This window comes from Cryptomeria japonica, chromosome 5 (genome assembly GCF_030272615.1).
Source record: "Cryptomeria japonica chromosome 5, Sugi_1.0, whole genome shotgun sequence".
Classification (NCBI taxonomy): Eukaryota; Viridiplantae; Streptophyta; class Pinopsida; order Cupressales; family Cupressaceae; genus Cryptomeria; species Cryptomeria japonica.
The window spans coordinates 382,866,069-382,885,828 of record NC_081409.1 but is presented as its reverse complement, the minus strand read 5'-3'; the positions used below and the strand labels follow the sequence as shown (position 1 = coordinate 382,885,828).

The following is a 19,760-nucleotide window of genomic DNA, read 5'->3' as shown; positions in this document are numbered from 1 at the left end:
TCAGTTCAATGTCATCATAGAAATCGAATTTGGTAAGGAATCGATGAATGTTTCTATGGTATTGAGTGATTGCCTCTTCTTCTTCAAGTTCAAAAAGTTTTCTCTGTGCCTTTAGAAGCCTTTGGAATGCTCTATGTTGTCTTCTATGTTGTCTTGTCCTCTTGACACCTGAAATTTTAAAAGTTACCTTACCTGCCATGGGGTTAGAGACATTTTATGTAAAAAAATGAAATTTTCCATAATCATGAAAGATTGATGGGTTCATCTCACAAATGGAAATAAAACCAAAATGACAAAGAAAATTGAAATTATGAATTAGGCCTGCAATTGCGCATTAGTTTAAGAAAATGCGGATCAAAATGATGTCAAATGCAAATCAAAATGAAATCAATTGCAAATTTTTGTGATGGCAATTGCGCATTGCATTTTCTATACGGACCTGCAAATCAGAAAATTAGAAACTTAGATCAGTAGGCGGTTTCATGTCGGGTTCACCAAATTTTTTCAGGGTTAAAATCATCATAATTAATCAGATTATAAGGGTGAACCACAAACTCTAATCTAATTAAATTTAGTCCCAAATAACAATAAAATAATATAAAACCGATAAATTGAATAAATGAATCTAATTAAGACTCCCTCAATCGATTTGACAAAGCTTCCATTGCTCTTCTCCAAATTGTGTATGAAGGTGGCTCTCAAATCTTGCATTGAAATTCCTGCATAAGATAGAGAATTGTTTGAAGACTGTGATTCTAGACTGATTTGTGAAAATGGTGTTGTTTATATAGATTTTCAACACAGAAGGGGTGAGGATTTGAACTCAAGTCCTGATTGATAGTCAACTGAGATTGATTGATCAGTGAACTAGTCGTGATCGATTTTTTAACTCAATAGATTGGTCTATTAACAGGATTGATAGGAGAGTGAACTCAATTGATTAACCAATAGATTGAATAAACTAACTAGTTGATTGAATAGATGGATTAGATGACCGAATTGATTGGAGAGATAAGTTGATTGATTGACTAGTCATAAAAGGTGATTTGGAGTGGAAAAGGGTGATTTAAGAGTTAACTGACTTAACTAATTTGATCAATCAGTTATGATTTGATCAATCAGTTATGATTTCAACATGTGTTGTAGTATTTTGAAATTGAATTTGAATTTAGTTTTTTGGATGTTGAAATGCACATGAAATTAACTCAAATTCACATTTGGTGAAATGTGAATTTGATGATTTGGAATTAGATGAAATTAATTAAAATTTGAATTTGGGGAATTTGAGGAATAAATAAATTAATTTAAATAATTTAAATGAAATTATTTAAACACTAGAAATGTGATTAATTAAATAATAAAGATTATTTAATTAAGGGATTAATCATAATTAAATAAATAAATAATATTTGAGAAAGGGGGTTAGTGATTAATTGATTAAGAAATACAAATTAAATAATTAATAAGATGGAGAATGATGGTTAAGTCAGTTTAGAAGAATAATTCACTTAATTAAATAATTAAAGAATTACTTAATTAATTAGGACGAATAATTAGTACATGATGAAAAGTTCATTTTTTCAGTGTTTACAGTTAGCATCAACCATCCATAGTTTTTTTCCTCGGAGGATATGCTATGGTTAAGACTTGAGATATCATGTGGAAATGGGAGGATTGTCTAGAGAATAGGATTGGTGGAAGTCGGGCAAAGATGATCGAGCATGCGTAGGAGTTGGACAAGGGATTTAGTCAGATAAGGAATATTAGTACCAGTATAGCCTTTGCTGGTTTTGACTGTTGTATTATGAAGTTAATTATGGGAAATTTGGAAGGGACATCTCCCAGGTCAAGAATAGAGGTTTAGAGTACTTTTTCCTTTCCCAGTGCTATCCATGGAAGAAACCATAAGGAGTTGGGCTATAAATGGGAGGAAAGATGGATCCGAAAGTTATCTAGATTGATTGGGAGATCCACGTTGGAGGCAGACACTAGGAAGATTGTTGTAGAGGAAAGGAGTCATCATAGGAGAAGCATGATTCATCATTTTGGGGTGAGTTGTATGTGCAGAGATGAAACTTTGCGAATGCAATGCAGACAATTATTCTGTATGGATGAAAAATTGTTTGTCGCATTGAAGAGCTTAGTCAAATACATGCTTGGTGTAGGCAGACACTGGTGCAATGGATTCGTGTATGAGGCTATAATTAACCCGTTGGTAGATGTTCTAGATTCTAGGGAGTTGTGCATCCGTAGGATTGATGGGTTCATTCAAGAAGTTGATTGGCATGAAGTAGCCAATGCCATTTTGGAGGAGGTTGACTTGGGGGCTAGCGTGTTTTGCACCTTTTTCAACCCTGACAACTATGTTTCGTTGGACTCCGAGTATGATCTGGAGGAGGATGGCTCTGTTGGGTCTAAAGAGGAGGACAAGGAGGTTGTTAAGCATAAGTAAAAAAAGATACAAAAATATCATTCATTGAAGAAGCTTGGGAGGCTTATTGGGTAGGATTGTTAAACAATAACTTGGCTCCATTTCAGAGGATGATCAATAGGGGGATAACTGGCTTTAAGAGGCTTCCATTGGAGCCGTGAAGGAGATTGGAGAGAACTTGGCCATCATTCTATAAATTATCTAAAGGGGAAGAGGATATGTGTTTTTATATGTTTTGGGAGGAGGTGGTCTCTAGCATAGGAGGGTCTATTAATAATGGAGGTCAGATGTAATGGGTAGTGTGTTAGGAAAATATGATGTTAATCTCTATGTAACTTAGTTTGATTTTAATAGAGGGAGCTATCCCCATAAAGATAGCACTTACCAAAATAAAAAACCCAATTAACCAGGGAGAATCAAAAATTAGAATCCAGATTCGGGGGTGCAACAAAGTTGTTTCAATTCAAATTTTGGGGTAAGTTCCTGAGAGAAATACAGAATGAACTCAACAATGAAAACATATAGAGATGAATTCAGAATAAGATTATAACACTTAAAAAATATGATCACTTATCTTTAGGTCACTAGCAGTCGCTAATGCAGTCAACAAAAATGGTTGTTCCTGGTCTAAAACTTCGCTAGTAATCTGAATTGAGAGCTCATAATCGACCAAATTGTGTAGAGATAAATCTGATCTTTGACTGTATTTATACCAATCCTTATTTGGCAATTTTGGTGGTAATTTTATATGGTATACAAATATTTGGTGAATCATGCTTAACTATAACACGTCTTATGTAATTTTTGAGGCAATTATGGGTCGTCCAATTAATTGGCAATTTTAATAGAGTTTGCAAAAATTGGGGTGAATTGAGACACATTGTTGGCAATTGACACTCATCTGGTGGTTTATGGTGGCATCTGGCAATTTATTTATGGTTTAGGATTGTCATTGATGACAACTCTTCTTGGAGATTCAATCCAGCGGTTGTGATCCATCCTATCTAGAAGCTGGAGTTAATCAGTAAAATAGGGCATTTCAGTATTGTTTTGGTCCAAAATGATTTCCGATGATTGCAGTAATTTTGGTGGTTGATTTCATGTTCTTGGTGAATGGGAAGATCCTTAGGAAGCATGTGATTACACTCTTGTGGTCTAGTGCTATGTTTTGTTTGAGATTGAAGCCGACTTGGAGCTATATGTTACACCTCTTGAAGTTGACTTGAAGGAGATTACTTTTATGTTAAGACCAGTTATATAAGATCGAATTCACGATTGTTTTTTTCAGTGTAATACTATTGTATTGATCCATTTTGGTGCAATTAAGCATAGTTTCATGAGCGCATTTGGCTTTCAGACAATCTGGTAGCTGACAGAGACAGAGACAGAGTATTTAGCAGAGTGAAGGCAGTCAAAGATTCAATGCTTAACCAAAACTCATTCTTGCATTATCAGTGCTACTTGAGAGTTCATTTCATTGTATTTTCTCATTGTAATCATATTGTAATTAAGTGAGACTTCCTTGAAGAATTTAGCCTTCCGAGAAACTATATTTGAGTAGTGAGCTCTATGTAGTGAGCCTGAATGCAAGTGCATTCCCCATCTATGTAATATTTGTGTACTCCTGGCTATAGTATATGAATATTGTGGGTTCCAGCCCCACCATGGTTTTTCCATTTCTGGGTTTCAACATAAAAATTCTGGTGTTTTGGATTTGAGGTTTGTTTATTGCAACTTTATGTTCTTTTCTGTTATGCATTGCTAACCGGTGGACAAAGAATACGTTTGTGAATTTGATTTTTGACAGATAACTGATTCACCCCCCTCTCAATGATGTTTGATTCTAACACATGCTTCTGCAAAATGTCAGGCGGATTGGGTCTTCCTAGCCAATAAATCTTTATATGGCTATTGGCGAAGTATGGCTATCTATTAAGACAACCTTGAAAAGTGTAGGCGAAAATATTGAATTTACCGTGTGGAAAGCATAGATTCTATTGGCAAAATTTTGATAGAGATACAATTAATTACATAAAACAATGGGAGATTGGGCCATACTTTTGATGAATATTTATAAAATCTAGGAGACATGGCCACCCCCGATTGGTACAATATATTCACCATTTTCCAGGTCGTCGACGTGAAATATTCACCAGTGGCGAATATTCACCACTAAAGTAAACCTTGATGAAGAGGGCCACATCTGACCCCCTTTTTGTGTTGTTAAAGAGCATACAAACAATAATATTATCCATCACTTAAAGGAAAAAAGGTGAGAGTTTCATCTTGAGTTTCAATTAAGGCCTTAAAATCAGGGGTTTTGGAGGTGATTACAAAAGTTTATGGTCAGTTTGACCCCCATAAGTGCTGGCACATGAGTTGAGGAGAATTTTGAGCAATTAAACTTTAGTTTGCAGCAGTTCCACCTACTTTCTTTCATGTTTTTTTATCAAATTTGACCCAAGGATGAAGACATGCAAAGTTGGAGAAGATTGCAAGAAAAAACAATTAGTTTCAACTCAATTCAACGATGCACAACTCATCTTTAGTTCATTTCAAGACTTCTCTTTATATAAGTCTTTTATTCTTCTTCTTTTCTTAGTCAGTTATTTCTTCTTTCTTGCATACACATCAAAGAAAAGAGAAATTGTAGATCAAATATTTTTTAGTTTTAGAAGCATTTTCCAGTTGTAATAGCATAATTTCTTTCAAATTAATAAAAAGACAAGCATTTCGTTGTCAAATATCCCATGTTTTGGTATTGTGAATGAATAATTTGTTGTATTCACTAGGTTTGTTTCTTGTAAACCTCTGAATATGGTTATTTATGCACTATTAAGGAAAACTATGTTATGTTAATGTAGGCTATAATTTGTGTTTGTTAGTTTCAAGCAAGTTGAGGCTATGAAATATTGTTTCCTTTCATGCAAATGCTGAAATAAAACCTTTCTATGAAACATTTATGCTTTACATGTTTAAATTTGAGTTGTGAACATTAAACCCTCTTTATTTAAGGTTGATTGTAGGTTCAAGACAACAATCATAATCATTATTTTAGGTGCATCACCTCCTATTAGAATTAGAATTCCAATTTCAGCAATCTTTCTCCCCTTTTTTGAATCAGTATTAAATATTTTTCGAAGGTTTTATAAAGGGAACCAACTCTCTATCTAGAGGTTTATTTTAATTATATGCAACCCACAATCTTGAAAATCATCCCATGTTGCACGAGATTGTTGAGCTCCTAGCTTAGCAACACAACACAATCCTTCGTGACAATAGGAACATCTAATTGATCGTAGGTGGCTAACCATATAAAGTTAAGCAATGAGGAATTCAACAAATGGTTGATTTTCCATAACTCAATGGAGGTCATAGATCCTTTGAATAAAAGATTTTTCAGCCATAAACATAAGTGGTATACTTGGACTAATTGCAAGATAGGAGCTGATAGAAAATTTAGTAGATTAGATAGGTTTTATATTTCTCCTAACTTGCAAATAATTCAAGAATATATTGGGAACTGTGTTTTATTCTTCTTTCATATAACATCACTTCATGATGCTATATAAAAGAGGGGAAAATGTAGACATCTAAAATTAATTAAATTAAATATTTAATTAATTTAAGCATTTCTACATAACTAATTTATTAAATTATGTTTATCCTTTGAAGATGAGCAAAAAATCAAGCCTAATGGTTAGTGGGATAAATCATAAAACATTCAAAATGCTCAAATAAACACAACCATTATACCTTAAATTTTTGTCTTCTCCTTCGGTTTGAGCCTTTGGTGAGGTTGAAGATGCGCCTCTCTTCAACTTGATTGGATTGGATCCTTGTGTTGATGTGGTTTTCTCTCCAAATGCACAACAAAGGGGTAATGAATGGATTGATGGATATAGGTGCTCAAATGTTGAATATGGATTCTAAGTGGTTACTTGCCTATAGTATGGATGCTTTGGGCTATGGGTTATAGAAAAAAACTACCAGCATGAGATTACACAAGTTGGAGATGGTAAATAAAGGGGAGGATACCCAAATATAGATTTGAAGGGGAAGAAATGGATGGCCAAGATTGAAAGATAATGGAGGGCTAGGATTGAAGGAGATGGAGCATATGGATTGAGGGGACAATGACATGACAAGGTGTGGAGACCAAGAGATTTGCCATAAAGGCATTTCTTGTATCCACACTCCACAATTCATATGGGGAAGAGATCCCCAAGTACATTGGGAAGACAAAAAGGAATTAAAAATTCCTTGGGGGGTGGATAAGGGAATTAAAAATTCTCAAATAATGAGATGCATGGGGGAATGAGATAAGAAAAGGAATTTAAAATTCCTTGGCAAGATGAGAGACATGGGAGAATGCGAGATTTTGAAAGTCCCACATTCACGCAAAAAGGGAGCATTTAAGGTGAAAGGTGAGGAGGGGACAAGGGAATTTAGCCATAAATGGCCACGGGTTGACTTTGTGGCTAATCATGGGGATTAGCCACTAGAAAATGATTAAGAGGGTGATTAGGTAAGATAATGGAGAATTAGGAGACAAGTGGGATTTGTAGGAGAATTTGACAAGAGGAGAGAGAATGAGTGGTAGAATTTAAAATTAAAGAATAATTCTAAGCATGATTATGGGAGGTTCTAGAAGAATGAATTAGGCTAATGAGGGATTAGGGAAAGTGATTTGTAAGAATCACTTGATTTAGATAATTAATTTAGATTAATTAACTAAGGGGATTTTAGAAGAAATAATTAATTAGACAACTTTAGAAGAATAGGGAATAATTGTTTTATCTAATAAATCAATTATTTGGACTATAGTGACAGGATTAATTAAATTAAATTTTATCAATACTGAGAAGAATAAAGGCTAACATAATTTAATTAATTAATTAATTATGTAGTAAGGTTAAATTAATTAAAAGATAATTAATTTAAGCGTCTACATTTTGTCCCTCTTTTACTCAATGGAAAAATTGGCGGTGGGTAAAAGATAGAAAAGGATGCCCCAGCCTGAAGGCGCGAGTGGTATATGCCCCCTTGAGAATTTTTCCGGGAATTTTAATTTTTTTTTTGAAAATTCTCGAAAAATGAAGAAAATGTGAGGATGAGGGGAAGGGCAAGGAAACAGGCCCACGCAGGGCCCTATATAAGTCACACAGGGTCCAAGAAAGGGTCATTGTCACACACACCCATTGGAGAATAGAGAGCATAGAGAGATGGACCATGTTCCTGTGCACGATCATCGCATCGAGAGAGTTCGATGACATGAGAGACCAGCCAACTATGGCCCACTGGTACATACCCTGAGCCTACTTGGTGATTTAGTAGATTAGGGCATTTTTTAGGGTAGAAATAGGGCTCAAAAAGATAGCACAACGAAGGCGTTGATCATCATTTTAACACCTCCACCCCTAGTTTGATGCACACACTGGCAAGTAGCACAGACGTGCATGGGGTTAGGGTGGCAGTAGGGGATCGACGCGGGTGCACATGATCAACGCGTGCTCTCGTGTCGATCAATGCAAGGGAAGGGTTGATTGGGTTAAGGGGGGTGGAGGCCTATAGATCGGTGCCTCCACTTGTAGTGTGGTAGATGCACCAGGGTTTCAGTGTGGGCATTGGATGAATTAGCGCATCCACCAGGGGAGCAAAGGGATGCCCTGACAGTAGGGTATAGGCTAGAATTGGATAGAATTAGAGAGGATTGGGATAGAATATGAGGGAAGTTGAATTGGATTGGCTAAGTGCAGGAGGGTCTAGGACCGCTCACATCACGGGAGCACTGGCCTACCACCATGAGGTTATAGAGGAATTTGAGGATAGATTAGAGGAAGATATTGAGTGTGATGGACCTGGGCTTCATCGGCAGATGGTCGAGGATCAGGGCGCATATGGCTATGATGACAACACTGGTAGAGAGGTGGGACAACATGACCTGTACATTTCATCTGCCTACAAGGGAGGCTTCTATCACCTTGATTGACATGTGGAGGATCTTGAAGATCCCTATATGTGGAGTCATCCTTGAATATCGGTTGGAAATAGTGGAGTACTATCTGCACTAGGTATGTGAGTATGATGGACGAGATGTGGATGAATATTGGGCAGGCAATGCAAATTATGCATATTCCGCGTCTGGTTATTTTCATTTATAGCATGATCAGTGGATGCGTGTTTACTGATCTAGGTGGACATGGTTTCTTAGTGGGATGGAGCATGTACATCTACTACATGGTGCACGATTATGCAGAGTATGCATGGGGTGCAGTGATGTTAGGATAGCTATATCACGACATGAACTTGTGTTTATACCGAGAGTACCAGAGCCTATCTACAGGAGTGACTCTCTTACATATATGGGCATGGGAGCACATCATAGTCACGTGACTAGTAGGAGTGCAGGAGAGGTGGTGACGGTTCCCATATGTGGACCAATACAGGGGACTCCTTCACTATACTAGGGTTAGAGCAATGTGGTTTTGGAGGAGGATCTTTGATGATCTCATGGTTTTCACATGGAGGACATTTTTGGATTGTGAGAGATGGAGAGAAGATTGGCAGCTGCATTAGGTGCATTGAGAGATGTGGTTATTTAGCAAGACTGTTTATGCTATAAATCATTATGTGTCACACAGGGTGGCGAGACAGTTTGGTGATGTGCAGGATATAGTGGGTCATGAGCAGTTGTATCCAAGGATTGCCCGAGAGGTCAAGATATGGGGGTAGGCCATTATCCCTTTGGAGGTGCATGTGAGCTGGGAGGGTGCAACCACCAGGGTATCAGATGAGCGAAGGGGAGCAGGAGAGGATCCAGGTACATGACTAAAGCTTATAGGTGTTGGTGGGACACTAACCTGCCAGTGAGACTCACTATTCCAGGAGTAATCGAGGATGATGAGCTATGAACATCCATTGATGAGGTCGTATGGGGAGATGAGGATAGTCCTACAGATAGAGTAGCGATAGGGGGAGGGGATGGAGGTTAGTGATAGAGGAGAGGAGGGGTGATTAGAGGATAGGATCAATGGAGGAGTAGGGGGAGTTAGCAGGTACCTAGAGTAGAGGTACCATTATAGGTCTAGTTACTGGCCAAACAGATTATGCAGGTTGAAAGAGAGGCACAAGGAGGAGATGGTGGGGGGGGATCTGATGGACATCCCCGATGTGTAGGGACATGATGAGGGGATACAGGTATAGACATAGGTTCCAACACAAGAGAGGGTACTACGGGAGGAGTACAACATTGTTGTCCGGGAGAGGGATGGTGCTTGGGAGAGGGCGAGGAGGCTAGAGGAGGAGCTACAGGGTTTGGATGCCTCCAGGGAGAGGTATCAGAGGGTAGAGGAGGATTTACAAGTGGAGAGAGCTAGGGAAGATAGCCTACAATCAAAGGTGACATGGCTAAGGGGGGAGGAAAATGACCTGGTGGTGAGCCTTGAGGTGGCTTGAGCGGAGGCAGACTCCATGAGATAGGAGAGGGATGATGTAGAGGAGATGCTAGATCAGGCGTGGACTAGGGAGGCTATGACTCAGCTACAAGGAATGCTAGAGAGATAGGATGAGGAGCCTATGACTCTCAAGGCTAGGGTAGAGAGGGTAGAGGCAAAGACAGGGAGGCTGCAATCAGAGCGATATGTAGTCTGTCAGTTGTTAGAGCCTATAGGATTCTCACATGTGTTTAGTGAGTATACAGAGTATAGGAGTAGAGCAGAGCGATCGGGTCGAGTTGTATCATGGAGTCATGCCAACGGATCAAAGAGCTTCATCATACATTGAGGGTGTGCAATCGCATAAGACACAAAACCATAGGGAAAAGAGCCAACAAATAGGAGGATCAGCCGCTATGAGACCACCTCGGGTAGGCGGTGCAAGACCATCCGAAGGGGGGATGGAGATAGGGAAGGTGGTAGAGAGAATGTGGGATAACACACATAGATGCATGCGACATTGTATTTTGACCCTTTGGGGATTTATATCATTGTACTTTGATTGACACATTCATTTTTTTGATATATATGAGATGCGATTTTGGCGGTGCATATGTATGCATGGACTTTATTATGGACACTAATAGACTGATGTTAGCATTTATTATGTGATGTATGATGATGATGAGATAATTATGCATATGAAGGATATGATTTGGCCTATTTGTGATGCAGGATGGATGTGTATATATGCATGTGTTATATGATATGTGAGATTACTAACATGCTTGTGGATGTGGGATGGATGATCATAATGCTTGCATGTATGTATGTTTATGATGAATGATTATGATATGCGTTGGTGTTATATGTTTATATGTTATTTTTTGGATTTTTCATGATATATGTATGACCTAATGAGTATGTGATGTAGACATGCATGCATATGATGTTTAATATTTGCATTTTCTAATGAATACATGGTGTAAATATGGTGTAATGCCCATGATATGATGGATGCACATGCAGTGCATGAAATGAATGCATTTAATGGAATGTTTCTAAATGAATGCACCTAAATTATATGCCTATAACTAAGTAAATTATACATAAATATAATGTAATAAATAATAACCATTATGAAGTTTATGAAATGATAAAGAACTATGCAACTAGATGAGTATGATAATGCAATCTAATTGAACAATATCACTACTATATGCATGTGAAATTAATCTTTAAAATATATCAATTAGAATTAAAGGGAAATCATCAATCCCTATCTAATAAATGAATTCAAACAAACAAACAATGAAATAACATAGAAGCAAGAAATAGGAATTATAATTTAAATCGATCAAAAACTCCCTATTACGTGACTGCGTATAACTTCCATTGCTCTTCTCTTCTCTGTGGTATGATGGCTCTCAGAAATTTCGCTGGCAACCTGCAAGTGACACAAAGATTCAAAGTGCATGATTGTTGAAAATAGAGATTGAATGCTCAATTTATAGATTATTGAAGAAGATTGATTGAAAGGTGGAGCAAATTGATCAAGAGGTGGAACTCAAGCGAGCTCACATGAAAATTAATAGTTGAACTGTTGATTTAGAGGTGAAACAAAATAGATTGAATAGATTAATTGATAACTGATTGAGAAAAAGCTAACTGAAGGAAGAAAAAGAATGATTGGAGGAAATTAAGAAGATTACAAAGAAAGCTTTATTTAGAAAAAGCTAACTAAAAGATGGAAATAAAGATTGGAGAGATAATTGAATTAATTAATTGATTGATTGAATTAATTAATTTAGCATGTGCTTGCATTTTGACTTAGATTTTCAATTTAATCTTTGCATGAAATTTATTCAAATATTGAATTTATTTAATTCAATTTAGTATTTGAATATATTTAGAACTTGACTTTGATTTTCAATTTGATTTTTGAAATCATGCACGTGTATTTGAATTTAGAAGAAATTAGAAGAATTAATTAAATGAAATTAGAATTTGAAGAACTAGAAGAATTAATTAGTTAATTAAATAATTTAAAGAAACTATTTAATTATTTTAGAAATAGAATTTAATTAAATAATAAAGATTATTTAAATTAAAGGATTAAATCACAATTAATTAAATAACAAATATTTAATTAATATTTAGAAAAGGGTTGAATGATTAGATGATTAGAGATAGAAATTTAAAATTAATTTATTTAAATAATAAAGATTATTTAAATTGGGGAATTAATCAAAATTAATTAAATAATAAATATTTAATTAACATTAGAAAAAAGTTAAAATGATTAAATGATGAAAGAACAAGAAATAAGATGATTAGTAAGATGATGAGGAAATATGAAATTAGAAGAATAAGATTAATTAATTTAATTAAATAATTAAAGAATTATTTCATCAATTAGAGGAATAATTAGTACATGATCAATGAGACATTTTTAGGTGTCTACATTTGCCCCTCTTTGAGACAATGTCGACATGACGTTGTTTCAAAGAAAATGAAAATTTCTGCTCCAATATGCCTTGGTACCACTATATAGTGTAAATATGCCCCCTTGGAAAGCGTGGTCAAAAAATTCAAAAATTGAGACCATATTTTCGATATCAGTATAATTAGCAATCGTGTGAAGTTTCATTAAATTTTGAGATCCTTTGAGTAGGCTACAAGTTGTTTGAAGCTGGTGCGGACCATGGGCATCGAGGTGTCAAAAACCCTAATTTTGAGCTATAAATAGAGAATTTAGGTTTTCATTTTCTCATTTGCAATTTGATAAGTTCTTGGTTTTCTTTGCTAATTTTGTGCTTTCTTGCGAGTATTTGATCATCATGGCTGGCTATAAAGCTTGATTGCATCTGTCTGACCGAGTACGATCATATCAAAGACCTCCTGGGACAGGTGACATGGTATTTTTCTAAAATTTTGCCTGATATTTTTGCCTGTTTTTTGCTATTTTTCCAAAAAAAATTGCAGTGTCCAATTTTTCCTTGCATCAGGCATTAGCCTGTCGATTTTCACGCATACGCGCTAAACATACCGTATTCATTGTAAATGTACTGCATATGTTATAAATGTACTGCATACGTTGTAAATGTACCGCATATGTTGTAAAATATCACGCATTCATTGTATGTGAAGGTTTTTTGTCATGCGTCTGGTAATTTTTTATTTTCTCATGATCCGATATCTAATATTTTTAACATTTTCTCTATGCAAGAGAACATTGGAGTGCTATACTGTTGACAGAGCATGCCCGATGGACTTGATCTTTGTACCGATTTACTTGATGAGGAGATTGAGAATATCCGACAGCTTGGTTTATATTACATGTTACACTTGCCAGAGGTTACGGCCAACAAGGCCTTGATTACAACTTTGATAGAGAGATGGCATTCTGAGACATGTTCTTTTCATCTTCCTACTAGTGAGGCATCCATTACGTTAGAGGATGTATGGCGTATACTGCGTATTCCGATTCATGGTGAGAGAGTTGTGTATGACCATGACGATGGCATTGCTGGATTGTGTGCCCTTTTCAAGTGTGAGATATAGGATTTCCAGATCAATGGTTGATATGATATCCCTTGGGCTCGATTAGATTATGATGATATGACTATTGTACTTTGCAGTGTTGTCGGTGGTTTGTTGATACCTGACAGATGAGGTCATGGATTTCTAGTTGGATGGGGTAGAGTTCTCCATGATATGATTGTGCATCGATGAGTATATGCTTGGGGTCCTTGCCTTCTAGCCATGTTGTATTACCAGATGCACGACATTGTATATCTTGGATATCGATCTATCAGTTGCGGGGTGACATTGCTCCAGACTTGGGCATGGGAGCAAATTTCTATTTCAAGACCTGTTATTTGGAGACTGTACTTAGATTGCCCTGGTTGGGCGGATGATGTAGTGCACTTTCCTTTCTGCTGACAATAGAGATATCTGATCGGTAGGATATTCGAGACACAGCGGATTATTGAGATGTCTCTTCCAGGACAAGTACTGAGATAGTTCAGGGAGGTACAAGTTACACTGGTGGTCAATGCTTATTTTTCTCATGTATCTTGGGAGGTATCTAATTGGGGGGTATGTATACAACCACATGTTGCTTCTACTGAGTTTGATGTTCTTCAGCCATTACTTTGGGATTGGGGTAGAGGTGCAGTAGATACAGGGACTACACCAGAGTATGATGCATGGTGGGCTAGACATAGGCCTATTCCACTTACTGATCATGTTGTTCTGATTACAACATATCAAATTCGAACTTCCTAGACAATGCTTGGGGATAGATAGGGAGGAGAGAGTCAGAGGAGGAGAGGAGCGTAGATTAGCTAAGGGGGGAGATGCAGGAGGTGGAGGAGCTAAGGAGGGAGAGGAGGAGGGAGGAGATGAGGAAATAGACATCGGTGGAGACATTGAGTCTACTAGCAGAGGAGATGATGATGATTCTTCAGGATCATCAAGCTGTGAGGATGGTGATGATGATGATGATACTGATATGCCAGAGCTAGAGGACATGCTTGCTATAGAGGGTGGTGGAGGACAGGTGGGTGAAAAGGATGATGATGATGATCTGCAGATTCTCAGAGTGTAGATTCAGAGTCTAGAGGATGAGGTTTCCAGATGAGATGTCGAGCGAGAGGCCTACCATATAGACTATGGTACACTAGAGACTGAGAGGGATCCTCTCCAAAGGGAGAGAGAGATGAGGCAGTCAGATAGTCACAAATGATTCAGGCTGCCTATGATTAGCACTTTTCTCCAGGTACTGATGCATGGAGTCAGTCTGATTTTGACAGAGGATCTTGACAAGGAGATCAACAAAGCACAAGATAAGATAAATAATATTGTTGACAATCTGATAGGTGCATCGGATTCATTTTTGGAGTTAGAGAAGAAGATTGCAGAGAAAGAAGAGAAAATCAAGAAGTTAGAAAATGACAAACAGGGAATAAAGGATAAAGCAAAGGACTTGAAATGCAGACTTAGTCCAAGACTTGAATACCTTATTTCTTTGAGAAAAGAAATATCTGAGGCTCTGGTTCCCGGACTGAAGACACTGGAAGAGCAAATGCACATACTAACTGGTACTGTGCAGAGAACTCAAGAGGCAATAAATGACAGCAAAACATTCAGTAATGGTATAAATTTGATCTTGACAGATAGATTTCAGATTGTAACCCACCGGTTACAAGAATCCAGGCAAGACTCCACTAACACCGAGTAACAACCTTTGTCATTGATGTCAAAGGGGGAGTAGTGGGATGAAAAAAATGGTCAGAAGAAAGGACATCATCTGCTCAGGGGGAGCATACATTTTTTTTTTTGGCACAGTTTTGGTAAGACAATTTTGGCAGACTATTTTTGGATATCACTTTGGACACTTTTGATTTTTCTCATGAGTGTTGCCATCAATGCCAAAGGGGGAGATTGTTGGCAAATGCACACTCCAATGAGAAATTGTAGGTGATTGAAGGTTTTATCATTTATGGCAACCTTGCAATCATAGGACATCAGAAAGACAAAGATACTGGCACCAACACCGACAGACTCTACACCGGCATACAGACACCGACAGTAAAAGGAATGATACCGGCACCTTGGCCGACTTCAATTTTGTTTAAAATTTATTTTGTAATTAATTATAAAATCATTGTAAGCCAACATGGTGAGTTGTAATATGAATCATATATGTATGAGATCATTTTTGTAATAGGAAGTGTGTGAAATAGGATGTGAAATAAGAAGACCTAATATGCGAAATATTGGTTAAGGGTTTATGTTGTAGCAGAGCTTAAACCGGTACTGTATCTGGCATAGCAAATGATGATCTAAAGTAGTACAAGACATTGGATTAGTATAATCCATTTTTGTAAGTCAGTGTGACTTCTTTTTTAGTTGAGCAGTGAGCTCTAGGCACTTGGCCTTCCTACATGTGTAGGCCCCTATTGAAAGAGTAATATTCCCTTATTGGCCAATAAGCGAATATTGTGGGTCACAAATCCCACAGAGGTTTTTACCACACTGGGTTTCCTCATTAAAATACTGTGTTATGGTGTGCTTCTCATGTTTTTGTTATTATTCTTAGTTACTACATTATTTCTAGTTTACCGGTTAGATACTGATTCACCCCCCGCTCTCAGTATCTTTGGGAATCCTAACAATTACACTGCACAATAGGCCTTTTATTATCAACAACTTTATTATGACATTGTACCCAAGGGATAGAGAGCTCCTAGTTTTAGTGTTGTTAGAGGTCATTCCAGTTCTAGTAGGAATTCCACACAGAGGATGAGTAGTGGTGGTGTTATGGGACCACCTCGACATCCTGGGGCAGGATCTAGTGGACAGGACCCACCTGCTGACAGAGGCAGTGTCGCTTGAGACATTTTGATCATGTTATCTGACCCTTCAAGCTTGTTTATTGTATTCACACACATTATCATTTTTGAGTTATATATATGATATGCAATTTTTTGGCAGCGATCTATTATGCTTTGTTTTCCATGTATGCTTATATGATGCTATGAGTTATATGATGTATATCTATTTGATTCTATATAATTCATGAATGCAATGGTTACTACATGATTTATCAATGATGCTTTATGAATGCAATGAGTACTATATGTATGCATTTTTTAATGATGTTTATGAATGCATTTTTGAAATTATATGGATGCATTTTTGTTTTTTGTATGATAATGCTAGAATATACCTTCAAGAATTGTTAGTAAGATGAAAGAAAGAAGAGATTGATGAAAGAATAATATTAGAAAAGAATATGATTTAGACAGAATATGGGTAATCAAAAAACTATCAAGAAACATATGAGATGAGAATGAAATTGAATGAATCACGAACCTGTGTCATTTATTTTATTGCGCGATATATATTCATCACTAAGCCTTATTATTGAGCAATGAATCTTAGCACATCATGATATAAGGAACCAAGATGTAAAGATATCTCATTGAAGAAACAAACACATAGCAGACAAGGAGTGAACCCCTCCATTCTGGGAAATACACTAGGGGTTGAGGTATGTGTGGCATTCAATAGCTAAATGCTCCTATCATAGACACCCACTAGAGAAATTTCCCTAGAACTTCATCGGTTCACACCACAAACAACAAACAAAGAAAAAGATAATGCCCATCATGGGTCTTCTAGTCACTTGTGGACATCCTTGAGTAGCATAGGAACATAATCTTTCACCAAATGATAAAAGATAAAGACTGGCCCGGACAAAATTCAGCAACTATATTGACCCTGTGCCTTCGTTCTCAGTTGCATGATATGATGGTTGATAATGTCTGATCTCAGAAAGTTACGGACCCCATTTAAGACTGATATGTCTGACTTCGAGTGTATCCTCTTTAGTTTAAGACAAGATAATGATCACTTGATATGGATATGATATGATTGATAAGACAATTTGATTAGTTGATTGCAGAAGTTTGACTGGATAGTCGTATCCTTTATTAACTTCGTGCGAAGCATTTGCTGGATATCTGCTACGGTATTTTTTTCTTGCGAGATATTTTATTGCAAGTTTTTTTATTGATTGTTTAGTTCTTTTCCAAGAGATTTTTCTATGTTTTTCGATTATGTGGATTGATATTTGAATGATTTTGGTTTTTTCAGGATATTTTCCAGATGTTTTTTGTATTTTCAAAGGACATTATGTGAATTTTTTTGATATTTTCGCTACTCTTTCCAATGTTTTTGGTATTTTAAAGTTTTCACATATTTGAATGTTTTTGATTGTTTTTTTCAGGACTTTTAATAGATGTTTTTTAGTATTTTCAATTTTTCCACTGTTTTGAATTTTATATTTTTCACTGTTTTTGGATTTTTAAGTTTTTCACTATTTTTGGAATTTTTCGAAGGACGTTATATTATTTTGTTTGGATTTTTTCAGGTTTTTTTATAGATGTTTTTGAATTTTTTCAGTTATGCCCCCAGTGTACAGACCTGTATGACATGATGATCTATGAAATGCATGCGGAGACAATGAATTTTTGACGTGACCTATGTTAATGCAAGATGTAAGATGAAGATGCCTTTCCTATTCGAACAAGGTCGACTGTGTTTGTTTGGCATTTTGTAATACACCAATTGAAATTAGAGGTACATAAAATTTCATAGATAAGAGTTCAATCGATCCCTAAGGTCCCTTGGAACATACAAATCAACACACTTAGTGACCAGGATTTACAAATGGAGACGTGGAAAACTTCCCCATTGGTTATTGAAACTTTGATCTTCTTTTGCCCATGTGTGTGCAGATGAGTTAATTTCCTCTCTTGTATTCACTAAAGATCCTTAGCATCCTATATGACTAGCTACATGGATTGTCCCAACTTCAAAAGCATCCCAAATAGAGCCTCGTTGCCAACAAGATTTTAGAGCTCTAACGAGGTTATAGACTATTATTTCTCAAATATTGCTTCATTACTAGGAGGCGTTCATAGCCCTGATGGAGTTACTTGCATGTTCCCATAGTCAATCTTTTTGTCGCACTTTGTATGCGTGATATTTCAGTTATATATCATTGCTCTTTTTCCTTGAGATGGATATTTGGCATAGCTCTTTTTTCTTTTTCTTTTCTTTCCTTGAGTTGTAAGTAATGAAACCTACTTGGATGTGATAGTTACAGCGGCACTGAAGTAGAATTTTAGATTTTTCACTAGTCATATGATCAAGTAGGTGTCTAGAACAAATTAGAGATTTTGCTATTGTGTTTGAGATACAGCAATTGATAGATTTTGGGTTAACAAGTCTCAAATAGTGAAATCACTACCCAACGATAAGTAAAGCATTGTCACAGGGTAATGTTGACCATGAATGACCTTAGAACCTCAAAGACTTCATGTCTGAATATCTATAAAAGGAAATGACCCTTATTTCTCTTAAATGCAAACGAATGACAAACTTGGACATTTATCTTGTTTTATTGGTGTTTCTATATGAAATTAAATATGATGTGCTTAGAAAGAAACTATATTTAAAGCAGTACTTTGAATAAAATGATATGCAATGCAGAAAGAAAAACCTAAACTATCCCATCCCTTGGGTATAATATCGTTTAAGGTGCATGTTGTTCATAGGGTCAGAGAGTGGATCTCCCATCATGGTAGCCAAATTGTATGCTCCATTGCCTATAACCCTTGTTATGATAAAAGGACCTAGCCAGTTCCATTAAAACTTACCTAGCTTTTCTCGATCTACTAGGTTCCTTTGGTTCTCTTTGAGAACTAGATCTCCCACTTCAAAAGTTTGTGGGTGGACTCATTTAATATAACTTCATCTTAGTCTATTTTGATAACCTTGCAGATGATTCAAAGCATTTTGTCTCTTTTCATCAAGCATTTCTAGCTCTTGTAATCTTGCTACCCAATAGTCTTCCTCTGATATGATGTTTTGTAAAGAGACTCTTAGAGATGGTATTTCTATTTCAATGGGGAGTATTGCTTTTGTACCATAGACTAGGGAATATGGTGTTGCTCCTGTAGGGGTACGTACTCCTGTTCTGTAAGCCCAAAGAGTGGTATTTAACTAGAGATGCCAGTCTCGTCCTGTGTCAGTGAAAGCTTTCTTAAGGCTCTTCAATATTGTCTTATTGGTTTCCTCTGCTTGTCCATTTCTTTGCGGATAATATGGTGTTGCAAATCTTTGTTGTATTTGAAATTTATCACACAATTCTTTCATTTGATTTTTGAATGGACGTCCATTATCTATTACGAAGAACATTGGAATCATGTATCTATAGATAATGTAATTGAGAATGAACTTTTCTATTTGCTTTCCAGTGGTGTATTTAAGAGGAATTGCCTCGACCCATTTGGTAAAGTACTCAGTAGTTGTTAAGA

General features: G+C 36.5%; 1 protein-coding gene across 1 annotated transcript; it reads left to right on the top strand.

Moving 5' to 3' along the window:
* The first annotated feature begins 8,156 nt into the window (after positions 1–8,156).
* On the top strand, positions 8,157–14,479 carry LOC131875934 (uncharacterized). Its single transcript, XM_059220673.1, has 2 exons — positions 8,157–8,377; positions 14,158–14,479. The coding sequence occupies exons 1-2, from the start codon at positions 8,157–8,159 to the stop codon at positions 14,477–14,479; spliced, it is 543 nt and encodes a 180-aa protein (XP_059076656.1).
* Positions 14,480–19,760: the final 5,281 nt, after the last annotated feature.